Source organism: Coenobita brevimanus, chromosome 98 (assembly GCF_032717465.1).
Source record: "Coenobita brevimanus isolate Jiangsu-jjx chromosome 98, ASM3271746v2, whole genome shotgun sequence".
Classification (NCBI taxonomy): Eukaryota; Metazoa; Arthropoda; class Malacostraca; order Decapoda; family Coenobitidae; genus Coenobita; species Coenobita brevimanus.
This window is the reverse complement of record NC_137051.1, coordinates 18,703,985-18,723,930: the sequence shown is the minus strand read 5'-3', so window position 1 is coordinate 18,723,930 and position 19,946 is coordinate 18,703,985. Positions and strand designations below refer to the sequence as shown.

The 19,946-nt window shown below is 40.1% G+C and overlaps 1 protein-coding gene across 1 annotated transcript in view; it reads left to right on the top strand.

The window, feature by feature from the left end:
* Positions 1-7,041: 7,041 nt before the first annotated feature.
* LOC145414252 (5-phosphohydroxy-L-lysine phospho-lyase-like) overlaps positions 7,042-19,946 on the top strand; it is a 140,831-nt gene continuing 127,926 nt past the window's right edge. The window contains exon 1 of the mRNA XM_080283850.1: positions 7,042-7,244. Coding sequence (XP_080139976.1) covers positions 7,147-7,244 — 98 coding nt within the window. The 5' untranslated portion in view covers positions 7,042-7,146. The remainder of the gene's footprint in view (positions 7,245-19,946) is intronic.

The following is a 19,946-nucleotide window of genomic DNA, read 5'->3' as shown; positions in this document are numbered from 1 at the left end:
AAATGTGGGAAATGAGTGCCTAAAAGCAAAGAAGCAGAGAAAGAGGGCCTCCCAAGTTATTTTTCCCCGCATCATGTATCCCGGTGCTCCCCACGCCTCGGTTGCCGTGTGTCGCTATTATCCTAGCTGTGACAGCTGCCGTGGGGATGGTGGTAGTGGTGATAGTAGGTGCTGATGTGGCGGTGGTGATGTTAGAGGTAGCAGTGGTGCTGATAGTGATGCGGGTGTGGATGGTGGTGTAAACAGAGGAAGGAGTGGTATTAACGGAGATTATAGTGCTGATGATGGTGTTAACAGTGCTTGTGATCGTGTTTCTAGTGGTGGTACTTGCTTATAATGATAGTGATGTTAATAGTGCTTGCTGTGGTGTTTACAGAGGCAGAGGTGTTAACAGTGTTTACAGATGTGGTGGTGGTGGTGTAAACAGTGGGCTAAGGTGGAGGTGGTAGTAGTGGAGTTAACATATATCTGAATGTGGGTATGAGCAGAAGCAGTACAGTGTAGTGATGTTAACAGTGATTACAGTGGTGGTGATGGTGTTATTAGTGAGTGGAGTGTTAAAAGTGACTGTGGTGATATTGCTAACTAGCGTTGGTGGTTGTATTAGTAGTCTTGGTTTTTGCACTATTCGTGTGTAAAGAGGCAGCAGTGATTTTAAATAACACTGGTTTAGTGCTGGCGGTGGTGTTAATAGCTGATGTTGGGGCTGGAGGTTGCTGTAAACAGTGGTACTATTGGTGATCTAACGGTGATGGTGGTACCAATAATCGTTGCTGTGGTGGTGGTATGGTGTGAGACAGTGAATGTAGTGGTGGTGGTGGTGGTGGTGGTAATAGTAGTTACAGTGGTAAAGTACTTGTAGTGTGGTGTTACGTGGTTGTGGTTGTAGTAGTACTGATGGTGGTAGCAGTAATCATGGTGTTAGTAGTCGTGATGGTGGTATTTGTGGTAATGGTGGTACCGGGTAACAGTGGTGGTCGTAATTTGTGGTATGGCAATAGCTAATACATAAGCACCTGCTGATAAATGGGCCACTACACACAGGCGAACTTTCAAAGTTTCATTATATTCAAGAAATTATAACGGTGGAGGACTAACTTGGGGTTAACAGAGCGTAACCTTTCACTACGATGACGGCTTTATTTTTTTATTCTTGCTACCTCCAGACGAGTTTACTCAGATGTTCAAGGGGTTTCTGAAAAATATAAATGCTCCAGTTCGACAGCTTCCCTCAAACTGAATGAAGCCGTATGGAAATAGCAGTAATAGAAGAGCTATTTAGGAGGTGGCTAGAAATTTGCCTATCGACTGCACGAGGGTCATTACGACAGGCAATTCATTTTTACAAGTCCCAATCCTCCCCTAGAAATATTCAGTTTACATCCAGGTCCCCAACTGTGCTACCTAGGAAGACTTGACTAAAACATGTCCTGGTAGTGAAGGGATTAAGTTTGTTGCCAGGGTCAGTGGTCTTGTACGCTTGGAAGGCTGTCAAGCACCTCTCCCTTAACTATTTATTTGGTATACTATCCATTAATATTCTCCCTCAAGCTACAATTATTTTGCAAATTCTCCATTAATATTCTTCACTGTGTAGTTTATTATTCTTCAAACTATCCATTAATATTATCCTTTTTGCTATTTATTAGTATGAAACCTATCCATTGATATTCTCCCCTGTGCTGTTTATTATTCTGTAACCCATCCAATAATAGTTTCCTTCGTGCTACTAATTATTCTGCAGACTGTCCATGAATATTCTCTTTTGTACCATTTATATATTTTTAATATCGAAACAGATTACATACATTGCATACAAGAATATAATAACGCACCAGATAGAAAAATATATTCCTGTGGAAGAGGAGTTGTAGTTATTTTGTTTAACTTGGCCAGATTTTTGTCCTTTTGCAGTTTCTTTCACATAGCTCAGCGACAGAAGACAATGCAAAGGCTCTAACCATGTCCTTTCCATTGCACTTCTTCACGACTAGACTGGTATCATATTCTGTTAATCTCTTCTTACAAATCAGAATTAAAGACATGACACTTTTAAGCCAAATTAGAATGAATGGAGTACTCTGTGTTTAATCCGACGCGACTAGGACCTCAGGTGACGCAGGTGTCAGGAGAAATTAACACTTCACACCTGGATGACGTCTGGTGACAGGTAGGCGTAGATGGACAGGTAAGCCTCACGTTTGGCTATAGCTTTTTTTAAATTACACTTTTCTTTTTTATTTAAGGTGAGGGAAGATATCTTGTAGGGACAGGGTTAATGACGGCTACTGGCATATATGGTACTGTATAACTCGCAAGAATACAATGTGTGACATCCTCCCTTCCCCTCTCCAACCACCCTTTATATACAAGAGGGAAAGATGAAACATTTTTCACTGGGATTTTTTTTTTTTTTTCAGTACTCCTCCCAGCCAAACAATTCCATTCAGCATTGTAGACAATTATTTCCGTTCGTTCTATCTCCAGATAATTTTATTCAGATATGAGGGGACTTTTCGAAGTGGAAGTCTTAGATATAGCCTTGACGACTAGACGACAAGGTTGGGGGCGGGAGTCCTACGTTCATAAGAACGAAGTAAAAAAAAAAAATGAAAGATTCGCGAGATGAAGGCGTTAACATACTTCTTGCTGATCCCTTTGTTTTCCACCACCCTCATATCCTTTCCTTTTTCGCGCTGTTGACATGATTTTATTCAGCTGATGGGACACCATTTTTTAATGAGAGGATAAAATTACGTCCATTAACCAGTCCACGGCGATGAATGTCTTCTTACAGTATCATACTATTAGTACCGCTAAATTATTTTATCCGGTTTAGGAGAGTCATTTTGGCGAAGTAACGGTAAAAAAAAAAAAAAAATACACTTGATAACGATTTTATTCATCTAACGCCAGACACTTTTCTTCAGCCTGGTGGAAATCCTCCGTAGTGAAGAGTCATTAAGGACACTTACTGCTACGACGGGTCAGTGCATAAAACTCTGTGGCGGTAGGAAGAATATAATTATACAGTAGAGGGTGATGAAAATGGCTATTGGCAACTCTCAGTGGCGTGTATTTATGGAGCGTGAGTTAATTCGCTACCAGGGTTTGAAGTGGGAAATTTTGTGTGTGTGTGTGTGTGTGTGTGTGTGTGTGTGTGATTAACTCCGTATTATTAGTCTCGCATCATTGTCTAAATCTTCGAAGAGGGAAAGGTGCGGCACAAAGTTTTTTTCTGGTCTTGTGCTGGTCAGACTCTGGGATAAAATTGGTTTACTCTTTGTCCCTGTCCCCTCAGCAGTACAACAAGGATCTGGACGTACACCTACTGCAGGTGGTATTGTAAGGGGAAAATGTGATTTGGATAAAATGAACTGTCTATCTTAAGGACCCACTTGCAGTTGCTAGGCATAAAATCTAAGCCCCTCCTCTTGTGCGTCTATCTGTTTGGCATTCCGCTGAAGCATAAAAAAAATGCATATAATCATAATACTCAATGACTTGCGTATCATAAACACTCGCATTTATGTGTTATTTTATTACTTGCTTTTTTATTTCTTTGTCCTCAGTTTATTTACCACCAGTATATGGGCTTTGTTCACTATTTATGGAAAAGGCGGACCAGGGTATATTAAAATTGTATGGCGATATGGAGAGAATGGTTGCTGAGAAATTGATAAGGGTGTACAGATCAGTACTAGTGGAGGAAGGAGGAGGCTTTGTATGTGGAAGGACAGTATGTGAGATATTAGCCATCATGGAGGTTTGAGCATCCAGGAGAGTGAGAGGCGTGTGTATAATTGAGTAAACTGGAATGAAATTGTATATGGGGGATAATCTGCTGCTCATTAATAATCAATAAAAGGCAATAAAGCGAAGCGACTGGGGTAAAACCTTAAGTCAGCGGGACCTGCATGTGGTTGGTTAAAACTGGTTTGTGCTGACCATTACGCAAGTTACGACAGCTGAAGCTGAATGTCAATGAAATAGGTTGCCTTCTCGTGTTTTCTGGCCGTGAAACATGGCACATATAGATGATGTAAATACTCTTACTCAGTATAAAGTTTCTTAGTGCGAGGTTTTATTGTCGGACTTGGACAAATTATGATGAAATATCTGATGTGAGATGCTCAGGCCTTGGATGTCCAAAGGGTGGGAAGAGGGGGGGGGGTACCTAACGTAATTACTGACGACTTGCTCTGTCTAGCGTCTATTTTTTACTATTTTTTTACTTTTTCAAGCTTGTGCTTCATACCCTTTTTTTTTTTTTTTTTTTTTACATGTTCTTTCTGCCGTGTATGTGACTTGTTCTGTCGAACCTGTTTTACAGTCATTATCTGTGATGCGTTTTTATCTTTGTCCTTTGTGAGTACCTGTTTCTGACTTCTTGTATTTGCTGTTATATTATCTTAATTATGTTTTTACGTTCTTTGGTTATTGCTTGTGTTTTAGCGTGTTCTGCCATGCGTTTATTTGTAACTTGCACTGTCTTTCATTTATTCTTGTATCTTACGTGTATTTTGTTCAGTCTTTCTGTTTTGACATGATAAGCCTTATACGTATTTTTAACCCTACTTGTGCATTGCATGTATATATTATGATTGCATTTACTGCGTGTGCGCTGACTCTATCTGCGTGTGTTACGTGTGTTTGGATTCGCCGTGTGTTACGTATGTTAATCTGCCTCATCCAGTTAACTTACAATCATGGTGGACAGGCTAGGTCTCGGGTAGCTAACAAGACACACAGCAGTCCTGACTCCACATTTTGTAAGGGTTCCGTGATTGTTAACTGTTACTTATATGGGGCAAGGATTACATTTCTTGCAGTGGGAAACGACTTACCTCTCGCTTGCTACTAGAAAACCATTTGAGGTCTGAGGGTTAAGAAACTACCGTATCTGAATAATAACCCTTAACTTCTTCACTCCGTATTTTAAATTCTGCTACTGCTCCCACAAGACGATTCTGATAAGCTTTGGGAAGACTTTCGACCCATTCACTACCAAATGCCAGTCCTAAGTTGGCAATGTCGTTTTGGCGGTAAAACAACAAAATAACAAAATACGTCATCGGACAAGAAGCTAATCCTCGTGACGATTGAATTTATTACAGTACTAATTCCTTTCCTTTTAATTTTGCTAATGCTAGACGATTTTTGTGGCCACTGGAAACCCACCAAGGTTTAAGAGTTAGGCCTAAGGATCTCATGCAGTAGCTGTGCCATGACATACAGTACAATCCAAAATGAAAATTGAATATATAACATTAATCTTTTCAGTACGGTGATGTCTCTATATTCTTATGACAGCCAGACGATTTCGTACAGATTAGGGGCGACCTCGTGGTGAAGGACGCAATAAAAGTATATAAAAAAAAATACAGCTTTTTCAACATTTAATCACCCTCTACTGTTTTTACTTTTTCAAACAATTTAATCACAGACTTTAGTATTTTAGCAATATTTAATCACATTCTCTTTAATTTTCAGGACAAGGCAAATGCCGCATGACTAAGAACACCAAACGCCAGCGTAGGCTACTATGTGAAAAACAAATCATGCATGAAACAAATCAAGCTGTGCAGTGTGCTATAACTGAGAAATGCATATCTAACTGTACCGTACATCGTACCCCATGACATAAGTACTCATGACATCTGTATTTCATAAGAGTGAATTTTGACAATATTACCGGTATTTATTAGTTTCTTCAAGTACAAATAGCAAGCTAATATTGTTGACCATAGCATAGTGGGAAACTGTCGATGTATTATGAAATTATCTGTGAGTTGTGTTGTATCTCTTGTGAGTGAAGTTAACTTGCTGTGGAAAAAATAGTGCGATAAACTTGGTTCGTAGTGTTTTAAGACGTTAACAAAAGGTCGATTAAAACAACTTTCGCTAGCCTACAGAATTACTTTATGCAATGAAAAAAAAAAAGTTTCAGTGAATTCTAAGAGACCCAAAGTATTGACAAAACCCCCAAAACTACAGAAGCAAAGACTGGCAAAGGAGAAAGAAACTGCCATTAAAGGACCATGGTTGCCTAAGTGCTTTTCAAAATACTGACAAAATTCAGAAGTCAGAAAAACTATACAAGTGCACCAAGCTATTTAATCCATTTTATACATACCAAAAACATCTGTAAAGCTGGGAAATTATAAAGTAACCACCGTTTCATAAGTGATTACTTTAACATCAACAAAACTTTAAAACTGCAAAAACGAAACTAGACATACGGTAAAGCAAAATAATGTGCTCAAATACATCGTATATTTTTTTTAAAATCCTTTAAACAAAGAAAACAGTCGTGACTCAAAATATCGACAAAATACACGAACTTAAAAAAATAAACGATAAATAAACTTTCAAGCAAACAAACCATGTTCCCAGATCCAACGTACATTCATCAGAAAATCTAAAACAAGGGGGGAAAATAAGTGACTTAAAAATATAAAAAAAGAAAGAAAAGAAAATAATAAATAACGAGACCAGACATCCGGCAAACCATGAGCTCTGATCTACAGCGTATTTACCAGAATAATTCTTAAAACAGTGACAAGCAAAATACCAGACAGAGAACCATTACCGCCCAACTATGTCTCCCTCCACGCGTGCCGAGAACAAGGGACCGAAGTGGCTAATGTGCAGGAGAGGAGGGGTGTGGGAAGCTGAGATGGTGTGAGAAGAAACACAACCATACCTTCAACACACCACTTACACCCCCCCCCCACACGCACACATTCCGCTGACGGGCTCACATACCACTCCCGCCAACCACACAACTTCGACTAACTCCCACACATCATGTACCACTCAAGAGCCCAAACCACTCTACAGCCCTTATAAGACATTCTTACACTACCCAAAACAGCAGCCAGACATTATCACCTACAACCATCATACACCTTAAGACGTCAATAAACTAATAATAACCACTCAAAACCGCTCCCACAACCACAAAGAGCTTCCCAAAACTATTCATACCACCCAAAGCTTCCCACAACCAATAACAACCTCCTACGACCAGCCACAGCCTCCTACAACTACCTACAGCTTCCCACATCCTATAACAGCCTCTCACAACCATCCACAACTCTCCCGACAACCTCGCACAGCCACCCCCAAGGAGGCGACAACAGCATGACCAGCGCTGACCTGGGCGATCCTTGTACAAGCACCATGCAGATGTGTAAACCGCAGAAGACACACAAGATGGCGCCAGTGTCCAGGTGTTCGGGGTGAGTTGATGGACACACACACACACACACACACACACACACACACACACACGATTATATATATATATATATATATATATATATATTATATATATATATATATATATATATACTGTATATATATATATATATATATATATATATATATATATATATATATATATATATATATATATATATATATATATATATATATATATATATATATATATATATATATATATATATATATATATATATATATATATATATATACCGTATATACATACATACATATATATATATATATATATAATATATATATATATATATATATATATATATATATATATATATATATATATATATATATATATATATATATATATATATATATATATATATATATATATACCGTATATACATACATACATACATATATATATATATCTATACACACCGGTATATATATACTGTATACTGTATATATGAGCCGCGTTGTTTGTTTGTCCATAATGACGGCCAAACCAAGAACCAGAGACCCCCAGACCCATATATATTCTGAATCAGGGTGACCCAAGGATGGTTTTAGGGGGGTCAAATTTCAGATCTGGGTCATTTGAGGTCACCTTTAGAGTTCGCCTTTTTGGGTCTGGGCAATGTCGGGTACCCCTGTAGCCCAATTTTTGGAATGGAGACTTATATGACCTCCAATTTGGACATAGACTATGTGAGGTTGACCTCCGAGGTCATTTAAGGTCACTGGTAATACACGCATAACGACTGGACCCAGCAGCCCAGTTCTTGGCATGGAGACTCACATGACCTCCAGTTTGAACATACGTTATGTGAGGTTGACCTCCGAGGTCATTTAAGGTCACTGTTCGGAGGTCATTTGAGGTCACAGGTAATACACGCTCGAACGACTTGACCCAGCAGCCCAGTTTTTTGGCATGGAGACTTATATGACCTCCATTTCGGACATAGGCTATGTGAGGTTGACCCCGAGGTCATTTAAGGTCACCGGTAATAGTACTGTAGGTGCGCACAATACTGTGCGTACATACATACATACATATATATACATCTCTCTCTCTCTCTCTCTCTAAATTATATACTGTATACATATACATATATATATATATATATATATATATATATATATATATATATATATATATATATATATATATATATACATATACATATATATATATATATATATATATATATATATGTACAGCCGAGGAAAGTTCCGCGTTATACACTCGCTCACCACTTCGAAATAGTAAGTGTGAGACAAGGGGTAGTGAAGCAGTAGCCAACATTCATCTATCTGGTAACTGTGTGAGAAGGATGGGAATGGAAGAGTGAGGGGTAGGAACTATCAGCGCCCTCAGCCTTCCTCCTCCCTTAACCTCTCCCCTCCCACACGGTGGTACGAGACATTGGAGTGTCTTGCTGCTGTTTCATTAGTGGATGTCTCGCGCATAAAGGTCCGAACTGGCAGGCAGGTGTATAAGGCGGAACTTTCCTCGGGTGTACATATATAAATTACACATAAATATATACCGTATATATAAATATATATATATATATATATATATATATATATATATATATATATATATCTATATATCTATCTATCTATCTATATATATATATATATATATATATATATATATATATATTATATACATATACCTATATACGAGTATATGTATGTACAGTCGTCAGCATAAATTCGCTGCAAGTCTGCTCGTGTGATGTGAGTCCTTTTGTCTGGCAACAGTGTAAAGGGACTAGTTGCCACATAGACTTTAAAGACGTGTTTTTAAAAAGTGGTACTAATGACTGCCTAGAGTACAATATTCTGTGTATCGTATTTGATTAGCATAAAAAGGTGCAAGAGTCGACAGAATGTTATGGAACGACGTATGAGAGTAATACTCTTGTATTCCTTATTATAACCGTGTTAAACTCCCTTCCCCTCTCTCCCTGTTATTCCTTCTGATATACCCCCATCCCTCCCTCTTGCTCTTACCCTCCCCAGCCACGTTGATGCCTCTCCACTTTTTCCTCTCCCCACCCTCTCTACCTTCATTCATTTATCCACGGCACTAACTCGATTGGCGCATCGTATTCTCTCTTGACTGTTCACTAAACCCATCCTGCCCTATTCCCAGTTGGTCGCAGTATCACCAATTATATCCAAGGTTTATTACCATTATTCCTTCCTGTTCGAGTCCCATTCTCTCCCTCCCCGTCTCCTTCCCACTTCGTTCATTTCAGTTGTCTTTCTTTTCTCCCATCTTTGTCACTACCAACAGCCTGGAGATATTGGAACAATGAGGTTTTGCTCTTGTGATGTATTCCTTTGGTGTTTGAGTGAGCCTGGCAGTCGGTGGCTATTATTTCAGTAGGCGGAATTAAACAAACATTTGTTCCCATTCCTCGTACTTGTCTATCTCTCTTTCAAGGGAAAATGCTCCCATTCTCCAGTGTTCAATGATTCATGAAGCAGTATCAGATCCATAATGTTCAGAATTGCTGCATCATGTTTACAGTAGAGAGTGGGAGAAAAAGACTTTCATGGCAAGAAACTCCTGAATGTTGAGAAGCAGAAAAATTACAGGAATAGACAAGAAACGGAGAAGAGTGCGGTTCACTACGCAGATTAGCGCCGTGGATAATACAAGACAGAGAGAAGGGAGATGAGGAGAGTAGGGTGGAAGTGGGAGATGAGGTGAGAGGTAGGCTGGGGAGGGTCATCGCGAGGGGTACGGGGGAGAGAGCGGGAATTTTATCATTCCATAACATTCATCTGTCGTCTTTTGCACATTTTTATGCTAATCAGATGTAAAGATTATTGCATTATGGGCGATTTATGGTACTAATTCTTACAAACACGTATTCAAAGCGTATAAAAACCCTGTTGCCAGACAAAACGACCACATCACACGAGCAGACTCGCAGCGAATTTGTGCTGACGACTGTACATATATAAATATATATTATATATTTGTATATCTATCTATCTATCTATCAATCGAGAGAGAGAGAGAGAGAGAGAGAGAGAGAGGATGGAAATACAATTCTGTGTGTGTGTGTGTGTGTGTGTGTGAGGATTTTGCGTTGTTTAATATGCATACTCAAGACGCGTGTACATGTATACGTACACCGTGTTCTTGCTTGACATGGTGCATCTGTATGAATATTTTGTATGTTTCGTAAGAACGCTTTTTCATACTTTCCAATTTCAAGGCCACTTTATGAGATTAGCAATATCTAGGGTACGCTACAGGTATAATTATCTACTGTACCTTAATATTTTTCATGGCTCATTTGCGTGTATTTTCTCTTTTCAGAAAAAATATTGTTTGTACCAATTTTTTGGAAGGGTCCATATTTTTAAATTTATGTACTCTTTTTTTTTTTTTTACCACTCTACCACTTACTATTTTACTACGTTTTGCTTTATTTTTTTTTTTGGGGGGGGAGGGTGGTCTCTAGAAAAACTTGCATGTCGCATGCTTGTTTTCAAGGTCAAATTTACGACTATCTATCAACTACATTTTTTTTTTTTTAATCTACCTATAATTATCAAACTGAAGGGCCAGACACAACCTTCTCATCTAACTCCAATACGGTATAAGTAGTCTTTTCTAACCTGAATATTAACGTTTGGAGAAAGCAATCATTAACTAAATGCAATATGCCATCGTAGTGAGGGAGTTAAGAAGTAATGTTTCACTTCATACCTTCCTGCTATTAATGGCTTTGATTTTCATGTTGGTGCTGGAGATGCCCTCTCGCGCTGGCACTGATATGACCGGTCGGCTCCACTACCCGGTTATAAAAACGTCCCTCATCTCTCTCCCTAACCCCCGAAAGGAGGATGGTGGACTGGTAGAGGTGGGCAGCTTCAGTCTGTAGTCCATAGGGTTTACGTTCAGATGAGGCTGGGGTTGCAAGTACTGTTACTGCCAATACTTCCCTTACATGTTATCATCGTACCGGGTATGTTTTTTATTCTTACGGGCTACTATCTCCATGCCTGACATAAAATAAAACAATATCATGTACATCTCTTAGCATTATATCCTGTTCGTGCTTAGGAGTCATTTTCATATCTTCTCCATACTTATCATCATCATCAGCCAATTTCCGGCCATTTTTACCTTTTCAGCCCAAGGACACCTTTTATCTTTTATGCCTGCTTTTGTTTTAGGCGACTTAACACTTCAATCCGATTACTTTTTTTTTTTTTTAAATTCCTGTTAACTCCAGCTGATTTTATTTAGCTTAGGAGGGACTCTGCGAACTACAATGGTGAGATACAGGCTTCAATAACCCCTTCAGTACTAAAGGAGTTTTCCATGTTAAAGTCTGAAAGTAGCAAGAGTGTACTGAAAATGACGTCATCGTATTGAAGAAGATAATTCAGCACAGGAATAACTATCAGACTGAAGGGCCAGACACAGCCTTCTCATTTAATACCTTTAGTACAAATAGTCTTTTCCAACCTGAATATAAATGTTTGGAGAAAGCAAGCATTAACTAAACCAATCTGCCATCGTAGTGAAGGAGCTGAAGTAATGTGCCACTTCATCTCTTCCCGCTGTTTTATTTCCTCTAGCCCGAAGACGTTTTGTATTTTATCGTACTCTTGCTATTTCCCAGCTTGCCTAAAGAGTATTTCAAACTCTATAGATCACATACACCCTTCATTAACCTCTTCTGTGCTTGGGGTTCTTTCTGCCGTCTGCCGTTAGCTGGGTGAAAATAAAAAGACGCTATTAAAGTAACCAATGACGCTCTCACGATCAGGATAAATATTATATTGCAACTAACGTCGTCAAACGATTTAGTTCAGCTGAAAATGAGTCATAGGAGCCTGTGTTAAACTCTTTCTACAATAACAACCTTTATAATCTCTTCTTGCAACCGCTAGGGGATGTTACTGGTACCAAACTGAGCGTAGGACAGACCATTCTGACAGCGTTTCAGTCTCTATATTCTTTTCATTGTAAATGGACCTAAACTAGCCATCTTTCCATCTTGAATGTTGAGTTGTAACAACAGATTAACACTTAATTGATGCTAGTCACTAAGGTGCTATGGAAAGGGAGTAGAGTCGTAGCACTGTCCTTTTCTGTTACTGAGTTGGAGCTTCAAATGTTATGGCGAAGTTAAGGTAGAAGAACTACGGTACCTTTTTTATGATTACGTATTTTGTACAGTAATTTATTCTTGCTAACACGAAGCGATTAGATCGAGCTTTAGTGAGACAATTCGTGCCTAAAGGGTTATTTATTTCTTTGTATAATTTTTGCGTTAAACGAGCTGTATCAGTCTTTGAATAATAACAGTCGTAGGAATATCATGTACATATTATCAGTCATCAGAATATCATTCAGATATTATCAGTAATTTTAATATAATCTGCCATCTGAATATTATCAGTCATTTGAGTATTATTACTTGTCTGATTACTATCAGTCACTTTACTGTTATCAGTTGTTAGCTTAGGAAGTCTGGCATTCAAGTGGTTTGAAGCCCAAGCGGAGTGACGGCCTTGCTTTGGTGTTTTTCCACCATGTACCGATTATTACCGCCAAAGGCAGTACACTAGTCATCTACCCTTAATGTGTACTGGATTACAGCAGTCTAGCCTCGGACTTCTACGCCTCGAAGGAGGTAAAATGGTGTTGGCTGTTGACGTTTACCATTAGCGAGAAACCTTTCAGTGTTATGAGGTTAAAGAAGGAACACAAAACTACAACAATGATGGCGGTAGTGTGGATGTGGATGATGATATAAATTAGAAAATGAAACCTGGAAAAATAACATCAGTGGTTTAAGCGGTTGGAGAGGGAACCGTGAAACAGCGTTAGCTACTCGGTGCACTGTCATGGTACGGGAAGCCGGAGGGTGATAAGGGGTAAGTTGTGCAATGGTGTGGTGGTAGCAACACTTGATAACATTTACTACAGCACCAATCACATGTGTCCCTGCCCTCCTTATCAAACACACCCATGCACAATTCTCTCATACATACATACATACACACAAACATGAGTTATATAACAGTTGTAACAGCGCATCATGGCATACACCACGGTATATACAACTTAATTTTCGTGTGTATCCTGTATGACGTTATGTAACACACACACACACACACACACACACACACACACACACACACACACACACACACACACACACACACACACACACACACACACACACTGGCGTCCAGTGGTCCAGTGGATAGAATTCCTCACCTATTCCATTAGGTTTCCAACTGTTAATAATGACGTCTTATTAATCACTAAGCTGGTGAACCCGAAGACAACTTTTATATCATATACTTGCTGCCTCCAAACAAGTACCTTCAACCGTCACGGGCAAATATTAATGAAAGGGTTAATGAGGGCTAGGCTGTAATTAATCCCTCCAGTTCATAAAAATGTTCGTCAAACTGAAAATGTCCGTCTTGGTATGTAAGAAAGGTACACAGACGTCCTAATGATGAGGGAGTTAAGTTTTAGAAATGTGACTGATTAAATTACTGAATGACTGATTATCTCAGTGCACTAGTATGGCTTCGGAAATGTGCTCTTCCAATACAAGATCAATTCGGTTTTAACTAATCTCTCTTAAATGAATAAAATCGCCTAGTGTTACCTTGAATAAAACCCACTGGGATGTCCACTACGGCAGGATGAGTAATATAGCCTATGAAGAAGAGCTTAGTGCCTACTGACTACACGTGGATTATGAAGGCAGACATTCACTTATTTTGAACAAGTCTCAATCTTCCCTCATATTACGACACGCAACTTATTCAGTTTTGCAAAGCCAGGTCCCTATCTCAGTTCTTCGTATGAACGGGTTGGGGTCAACAGTAACCTGCCTGTACCATTTAAACCAAAACTTATTGAAAACTTGTGGTGCGCGAGGGGAAGGGTGAGGGTGAGGGAGGACGTAGCGTGAATCATTGACTGGGTACACAAAAGCAAGCAAGTACAGAAAGAGAAACAAGTACGCAATCAGTAAAATAAGTACGCAAAAAAAGCAAGCAAGCAAACAAAAAACAAACATGGAAACAATCAAGAAAACAGGAAACCCAAGCAAACAGGAAAAGTATAACCTGTTAACTTTGCCACACCACCCCCTTCCCGTCCCCCTCCGCTATCACCACCATCTCTTCTCGTACACATTTTTTTTTTTTTCACTGTTCTCAATTCTCCCTTAAAATTAAGACCCGCAGCCTTCGATGTCAAGGGTGAAGGTAAAGCGGGAACGGGGGAATCATCGACCTTGCCTCACCGCTCCCCCTTCCCTCTTCTCTCCCCCCTCATCACCTTCCTTCTCCTACTCCCTTTCCTCCCTCACCCCTCTCCAACTCACACACCCTCTCTCCCCTCCCCTACCCACTCTCCCATTCTCCTCCTACTCCCTTCTCCACTCCTCTTCACTCCAATTCTCTTTGCCCCTCTCCCATACCCCCCTCTTCACCCTTCCCCACCCCCTCTACCTCTCCCCTATCCCCTTTCTTCTCCCTTCCCCTCCCCCTCTCCCTCTCCCCCTCCCCTATCCTCCCTCTTCTCCCATCCCCACCCCTCCCCCTCCCCACTAGCACCCAGCACCCACATCGCACCTTGTAGCCCTGCTCGCTGGGTCCGATCCGATAACACCCGGAAGGTTACCTAACGAAACTCACTAACGCTTTGTCATGGTCGTCCCGTCAACCCAGTATCTCCCATAGCCTCTATCAACACGGTGTTGTACTATTATTGGTTCTTTTTCCCACTACTAACAGGCGATTTCATTCAACTCTGGAGAGCCCCGAAGAAGTGGAGATATCAATGATGGCTATATTTAACCCCCTCCAGTCTGAAAAGTCTCTCCTGTGTGGAATAAACCCGTCTATTACAACTTTTGCTTTTTTTTTTGCCCAAAAACTGGGCCACTCCCGCAACTGGAATACTAAGTCATAGGAGCATGAAATCCGACGAGCTTTAAACGAGGCAGAGATGAATCGCCTTGGTTACTAGCCAAATTTATCCTCCGGTCTTACTACACTTGGCCGTTAACTGAGCTGAGAAAAAAGTTGGAGAGCTTTATCAGGTGAAATCAAACCGACTATAAAACCCTCATTCAATACAGTATATAATATTAGTGATGCGTTTGTTCCAACCTGGCGAAGCTCCCTAGATCCCTTCATTTACTTCCAACACACCGTTGAAGTCCCAACAGAGCTGAATAAAATCGTCTGGCGGTGGCAAAGATATAATGGAAAATACGTCATGGGACTGAAGGAGATACAGTTCTGTAATTTGAGTAAGGTCGTCGATCGGAAGCGATATAAAAAATAGAATAAAATGAAAAATAAAGAGGCCGTGGTCTTGACTGCGTCATTTTTTTTTTTTTTTGCTCCATTATTAACCCCCTCACTATGAGAACGTCATTTCAATTTTATTCGTTCTTCCTACAAATGCTTAGAACACCTAAGGGGTAGGCTTTGAATTGGAAGGGTTAGGTATGGCAATAATTAACCCCTATCACATACAGAAATCCTTCCTAAGTTGACTACAGTCGTCTGATAGTAGCTGGATAAGAAGAAAAAAACAACGTGGTGAATGGCTCCTCTTAAAATCAGCAAAACCGTCATGGTACTGAAGGGGTTTAAAAATCACACGCTACTGAAGAGCGTGGGATACAGAAAAGAAAGCAGTGTAATAGTCCGGAGTATACTGTATATAAATGCCTTTTAAGAGCCCGGGATATTTAAAAATGCATTGTTATAACCGAAAATATAAATATGCCTTGTAATAGCCCGGGATATGTTATAAAAATGCCTTGTCATAGCCCAGGATATATAAAAATGCCTTATAATTGTCTGGATGTATAAAATTGCACCATAATAGCCGGGATATATATAAATGCACTGTAATGGTCGGGATATTTAAAAATGCACTGTAATAACCCAAATAATAAAGCAGACACTAGGAAGTATATGCTAAATTAAAACATACTGTACTTGCGCTGGTGAAGACAAGGGATTTCTTAGTGATAAGGAAATTTGTGATCAAGGAAGGTCTGGACCCATTAGCAACGAATGCATGTGAGTTGACTAAACGTTTATGTACCGTAACAGTGATAAGAGTGACACTATGATAATGGTTAACAAAAGTAACACGGCGATGATGATGATGATGATGATGATGATGATGACAGTATTTTTTATGATGATAATGACTAATAACTAAAAGCAAGCAGAGAGCTCATACCTCCGCCAATGCCAGTACTATTAAAATGAATGCGGAACCTTGGAGATATTGTGTGGAATATATAGGATCCGGATCCGCCACAAATTTTATTCAATTGTTCCTTGACTCGTGGCCCACTCTTCCACAAAGTTTTATCGAAATTCATTGATAACTTTTGGAGATATTGTGTGGATAAACAAACAGACAAATATAGGTGAACACATAACCTCCTCCAACTTCGTTGGTGGAGGTAATAAAGATGATGATAATGATGATGATTATGGTGATGATTATGGTGATGATGATCTGTGTCGGTAGAAACTAAGTAGGGATGGCAACGACGTGTTCATAAGCCTAAAAAAATATAATCCTTTTTACCTCCCAAACACGGAGGTATATATTTTTTAAGCATCTAGCTTTAATATTCATGCCTGCCATTACCTAAAACATCTCCCAAAGTAGCTAAAACAACGCTAACACGTTAAAACACGTTAGAAATGTCATCATATATTTTTTTTCCAACGTAAGGATGAAGGTAGGGGGGTAAGCAACAATATCAATTATCTCTTTCAGTACGATGACCTTTTACAGGATTACTGCTACCTCCAGATGCTTTTATTAACTCCAAAAGGACGTCGCATTGTACCGAAGAGTTTAAGAAAACCAAACGCCAGTGTATATGGTACCAACTCTGACAAAACAGCTATCACATATTCTCGATAGTGATTAAATTTCCTAAAGTATTGAGAAAAAGTGTTTTTGAGAGAGAGAGAGAGAGAGAGAGAGAGAGAGAGAGAGAGAGAGAGAGAGAGAGAGAGAGAGAGGGAGGGAGGGAGGAGTGGGGGAGTATGTTGAATAGAATGAGGGTGGGGGTAGGGTGGAGTGAGGAAGTGGCGGGTTTATCAAGTTGACTGAGATGGAAAGATGAGTGGTGTGGGGGGAAGGGAAGGGAAGGGAAGGATCACAGACTGAAGGAAGGAACGTATGATTTTAAATTAGGTAACCTGTATTTTACTGGATCAGCATTAACCACATGCAGTTATACAGTAATCTCATAAAAATATATGTAATACCAGACACAAGACATAAGTCTCGTAACACCATCTTCCTCAACGAACACCAGCTTATATAAGTACCGTATTAGCTTATATAAGTATTATTAACATGGTGCAGGTAACCTCCAGCGCCTACGCCACGGACCATGTCAGCCTTCTCAAAACAACTGCATAATATTGTTAGACATCCTATATACAGGTACCGGTATATATATATATATATATATATATATATATATATATATATATATATATATATATATATATATATATATATATGTACAGCCCTCTTTTTTGTTTTGAACAGGCTTTGGGGTAAAAATGTTTTTTGTCTTTGGTAAAAAACCACTGTTGATTAAAAAAAAAAATTTCAATAAAAAAATGGTCTTTTTATCATGATTTTCCAGCCCTGATATATATACATTATCTACTTACAACTATAAAAAGTGACGTCAGCGACATAAGAAACAATATGTATGAAACAAAAGGAATAACTACAATTGTGCATACCGATGCGTTCGTAGCCCCTCCAAGAAACCCAAATAAACAGACTGAGATAACTGTATTTGGTTAGTCACTGCGCTGTGTAATGCCGGGAGAAAGACGAATTAGGGGACACTTTTCTGTTTCACGAATATGAGCGAAGTTTCACTGTGTATGTGCCATTTGTACTTGCCATATTCTACTCATTTTTGCATGGCCTAGAGAGACATCGTTACTCGGGGTGCTGAGGCAAGTAATGAATGGCAAATGAATAACCTAGATAAAACAAAACGAATATTTTTGCAACGAAGATAGATATGTGTACTCTTATGAAAGGAAGGGGGGAGGCTGAGAAGGGCTGAACTGTCTAAGGGACGGTAGAGAGACGAGACAGGGAAATGAGGAAGAAAGAATGGGATGAGAAAACGAAAACGGAAAGGAGAATGACAGAGAAGAAAGTAGGGTAAGAGAATGTGAGAGACAGAGTAGGGAATGTGGAGAAAGAGATGAGGGAGGGAAACGGGGGGGGGGGGGAGATGAAGGGTGATTTAGGAAGCGAGGGAATTAGGAGAAATGAGGAAGTATTGGTAAAGGGAAAGAAGTGATGTGAAAAGAAAAAAAAAACGGGAAGAAAAGAAAAAAAGTGGGAAAGATGATTAAGAGAGAGAGAGAGAGAGAGAGAGAGAGAGAGCTACTCAGACATACTGCTTACCTAACCCACCTCTCCTCCCTTCCTCCCCCCCTCTCTTACCTAAGCGCTGTCCCCCTCCCATCCTTACCTAAACCCCCTTTTTTATCCTTCCCTCCCTCCCTCTTCCTTCCTTATGTAACACCACTTCCTTCCATCCTCAGAATCTTCCTCTAGCCTAACCCTCCTCTTCTCTCTAATCCTCTCTGCATTTCCCCACCTCTTCCCCTTCACTTATCAAGCCTCGTCTCCTTCTCCTTTACTTTTCCCCCTTTTCACCCAATCATCTGTTCCGTTTCACTCCTTCCTTCGTCTGCTCTAACACCCCTCCTCAGTCTTCCTCCTTCCCCCTCTACCTCCGTTCTCTCTCCCTCCCCCGCTCCTCCACCTACCCTTCTCATCTTCCTGCCCCCCGCTCTACCTTCTCTCTTCCGCTAATCCCTTCTAGTTCCTCTTCTCATTCTCCTCTCTCATTTACTCTTCGTCCTTCCTTTCACCTTTCATATCTTCCTTTACAGTCCCTTTCATTCTCTCTTCCTTTCTTTACTCCTTGCTTCCCCCTAATTCCGTGTTCTTCCCTCGCTCCTCTCCTCCTTCTCCCTTTTAATTTTTTATTTCTTTTCCTCCATTCTTTCTTCCCCTTCCTTCTATCTCATTCTCCCCGCCTTTCCTTCCAACATCATCACTCTTCCTTCCCTCCTCAATCACAGTCCCTCCACTCATTCTTCCCCCACTACCCCTCCCTTCCTATCTAGCCTATTACCCCTCCTCCCCCTCCCATCCCTTTTACTCTGTCTATTCTGCCTGCCCTGCCTCGCTCTCCTCCCCTTCCCCTTCGCTAACTCCACCCACCTCATTTTTTCCACCTTCGTCTTCCTCCCTCTCTCCCTAAATCCATCCTCCCCCCCACCTCCTCCCCCTCTAACTCGATCCTCCTCCTCCCTGCCTCCCTCCCGTCACTCCTCCAGCTTGGCCCTTCCCCTGTAGCCTGCAGGTTATGTATACACCAGAGTCAGTGGCCCACCAAGCTTCGGAGTGGGCGGTTTGTCGTTCACTGCCTCTCCCATCACTGTACGACGATAATCCAGTACTTCGAGGAAAGGAATTAATATTGTGACTTATAAACGCTGAGAGACAAGCAGTGCAGTTGATATTCAGTATGGCTTTTGAACTGTTCCAAGGAATACTACATACAGTGAAAATATAGTCATCATCC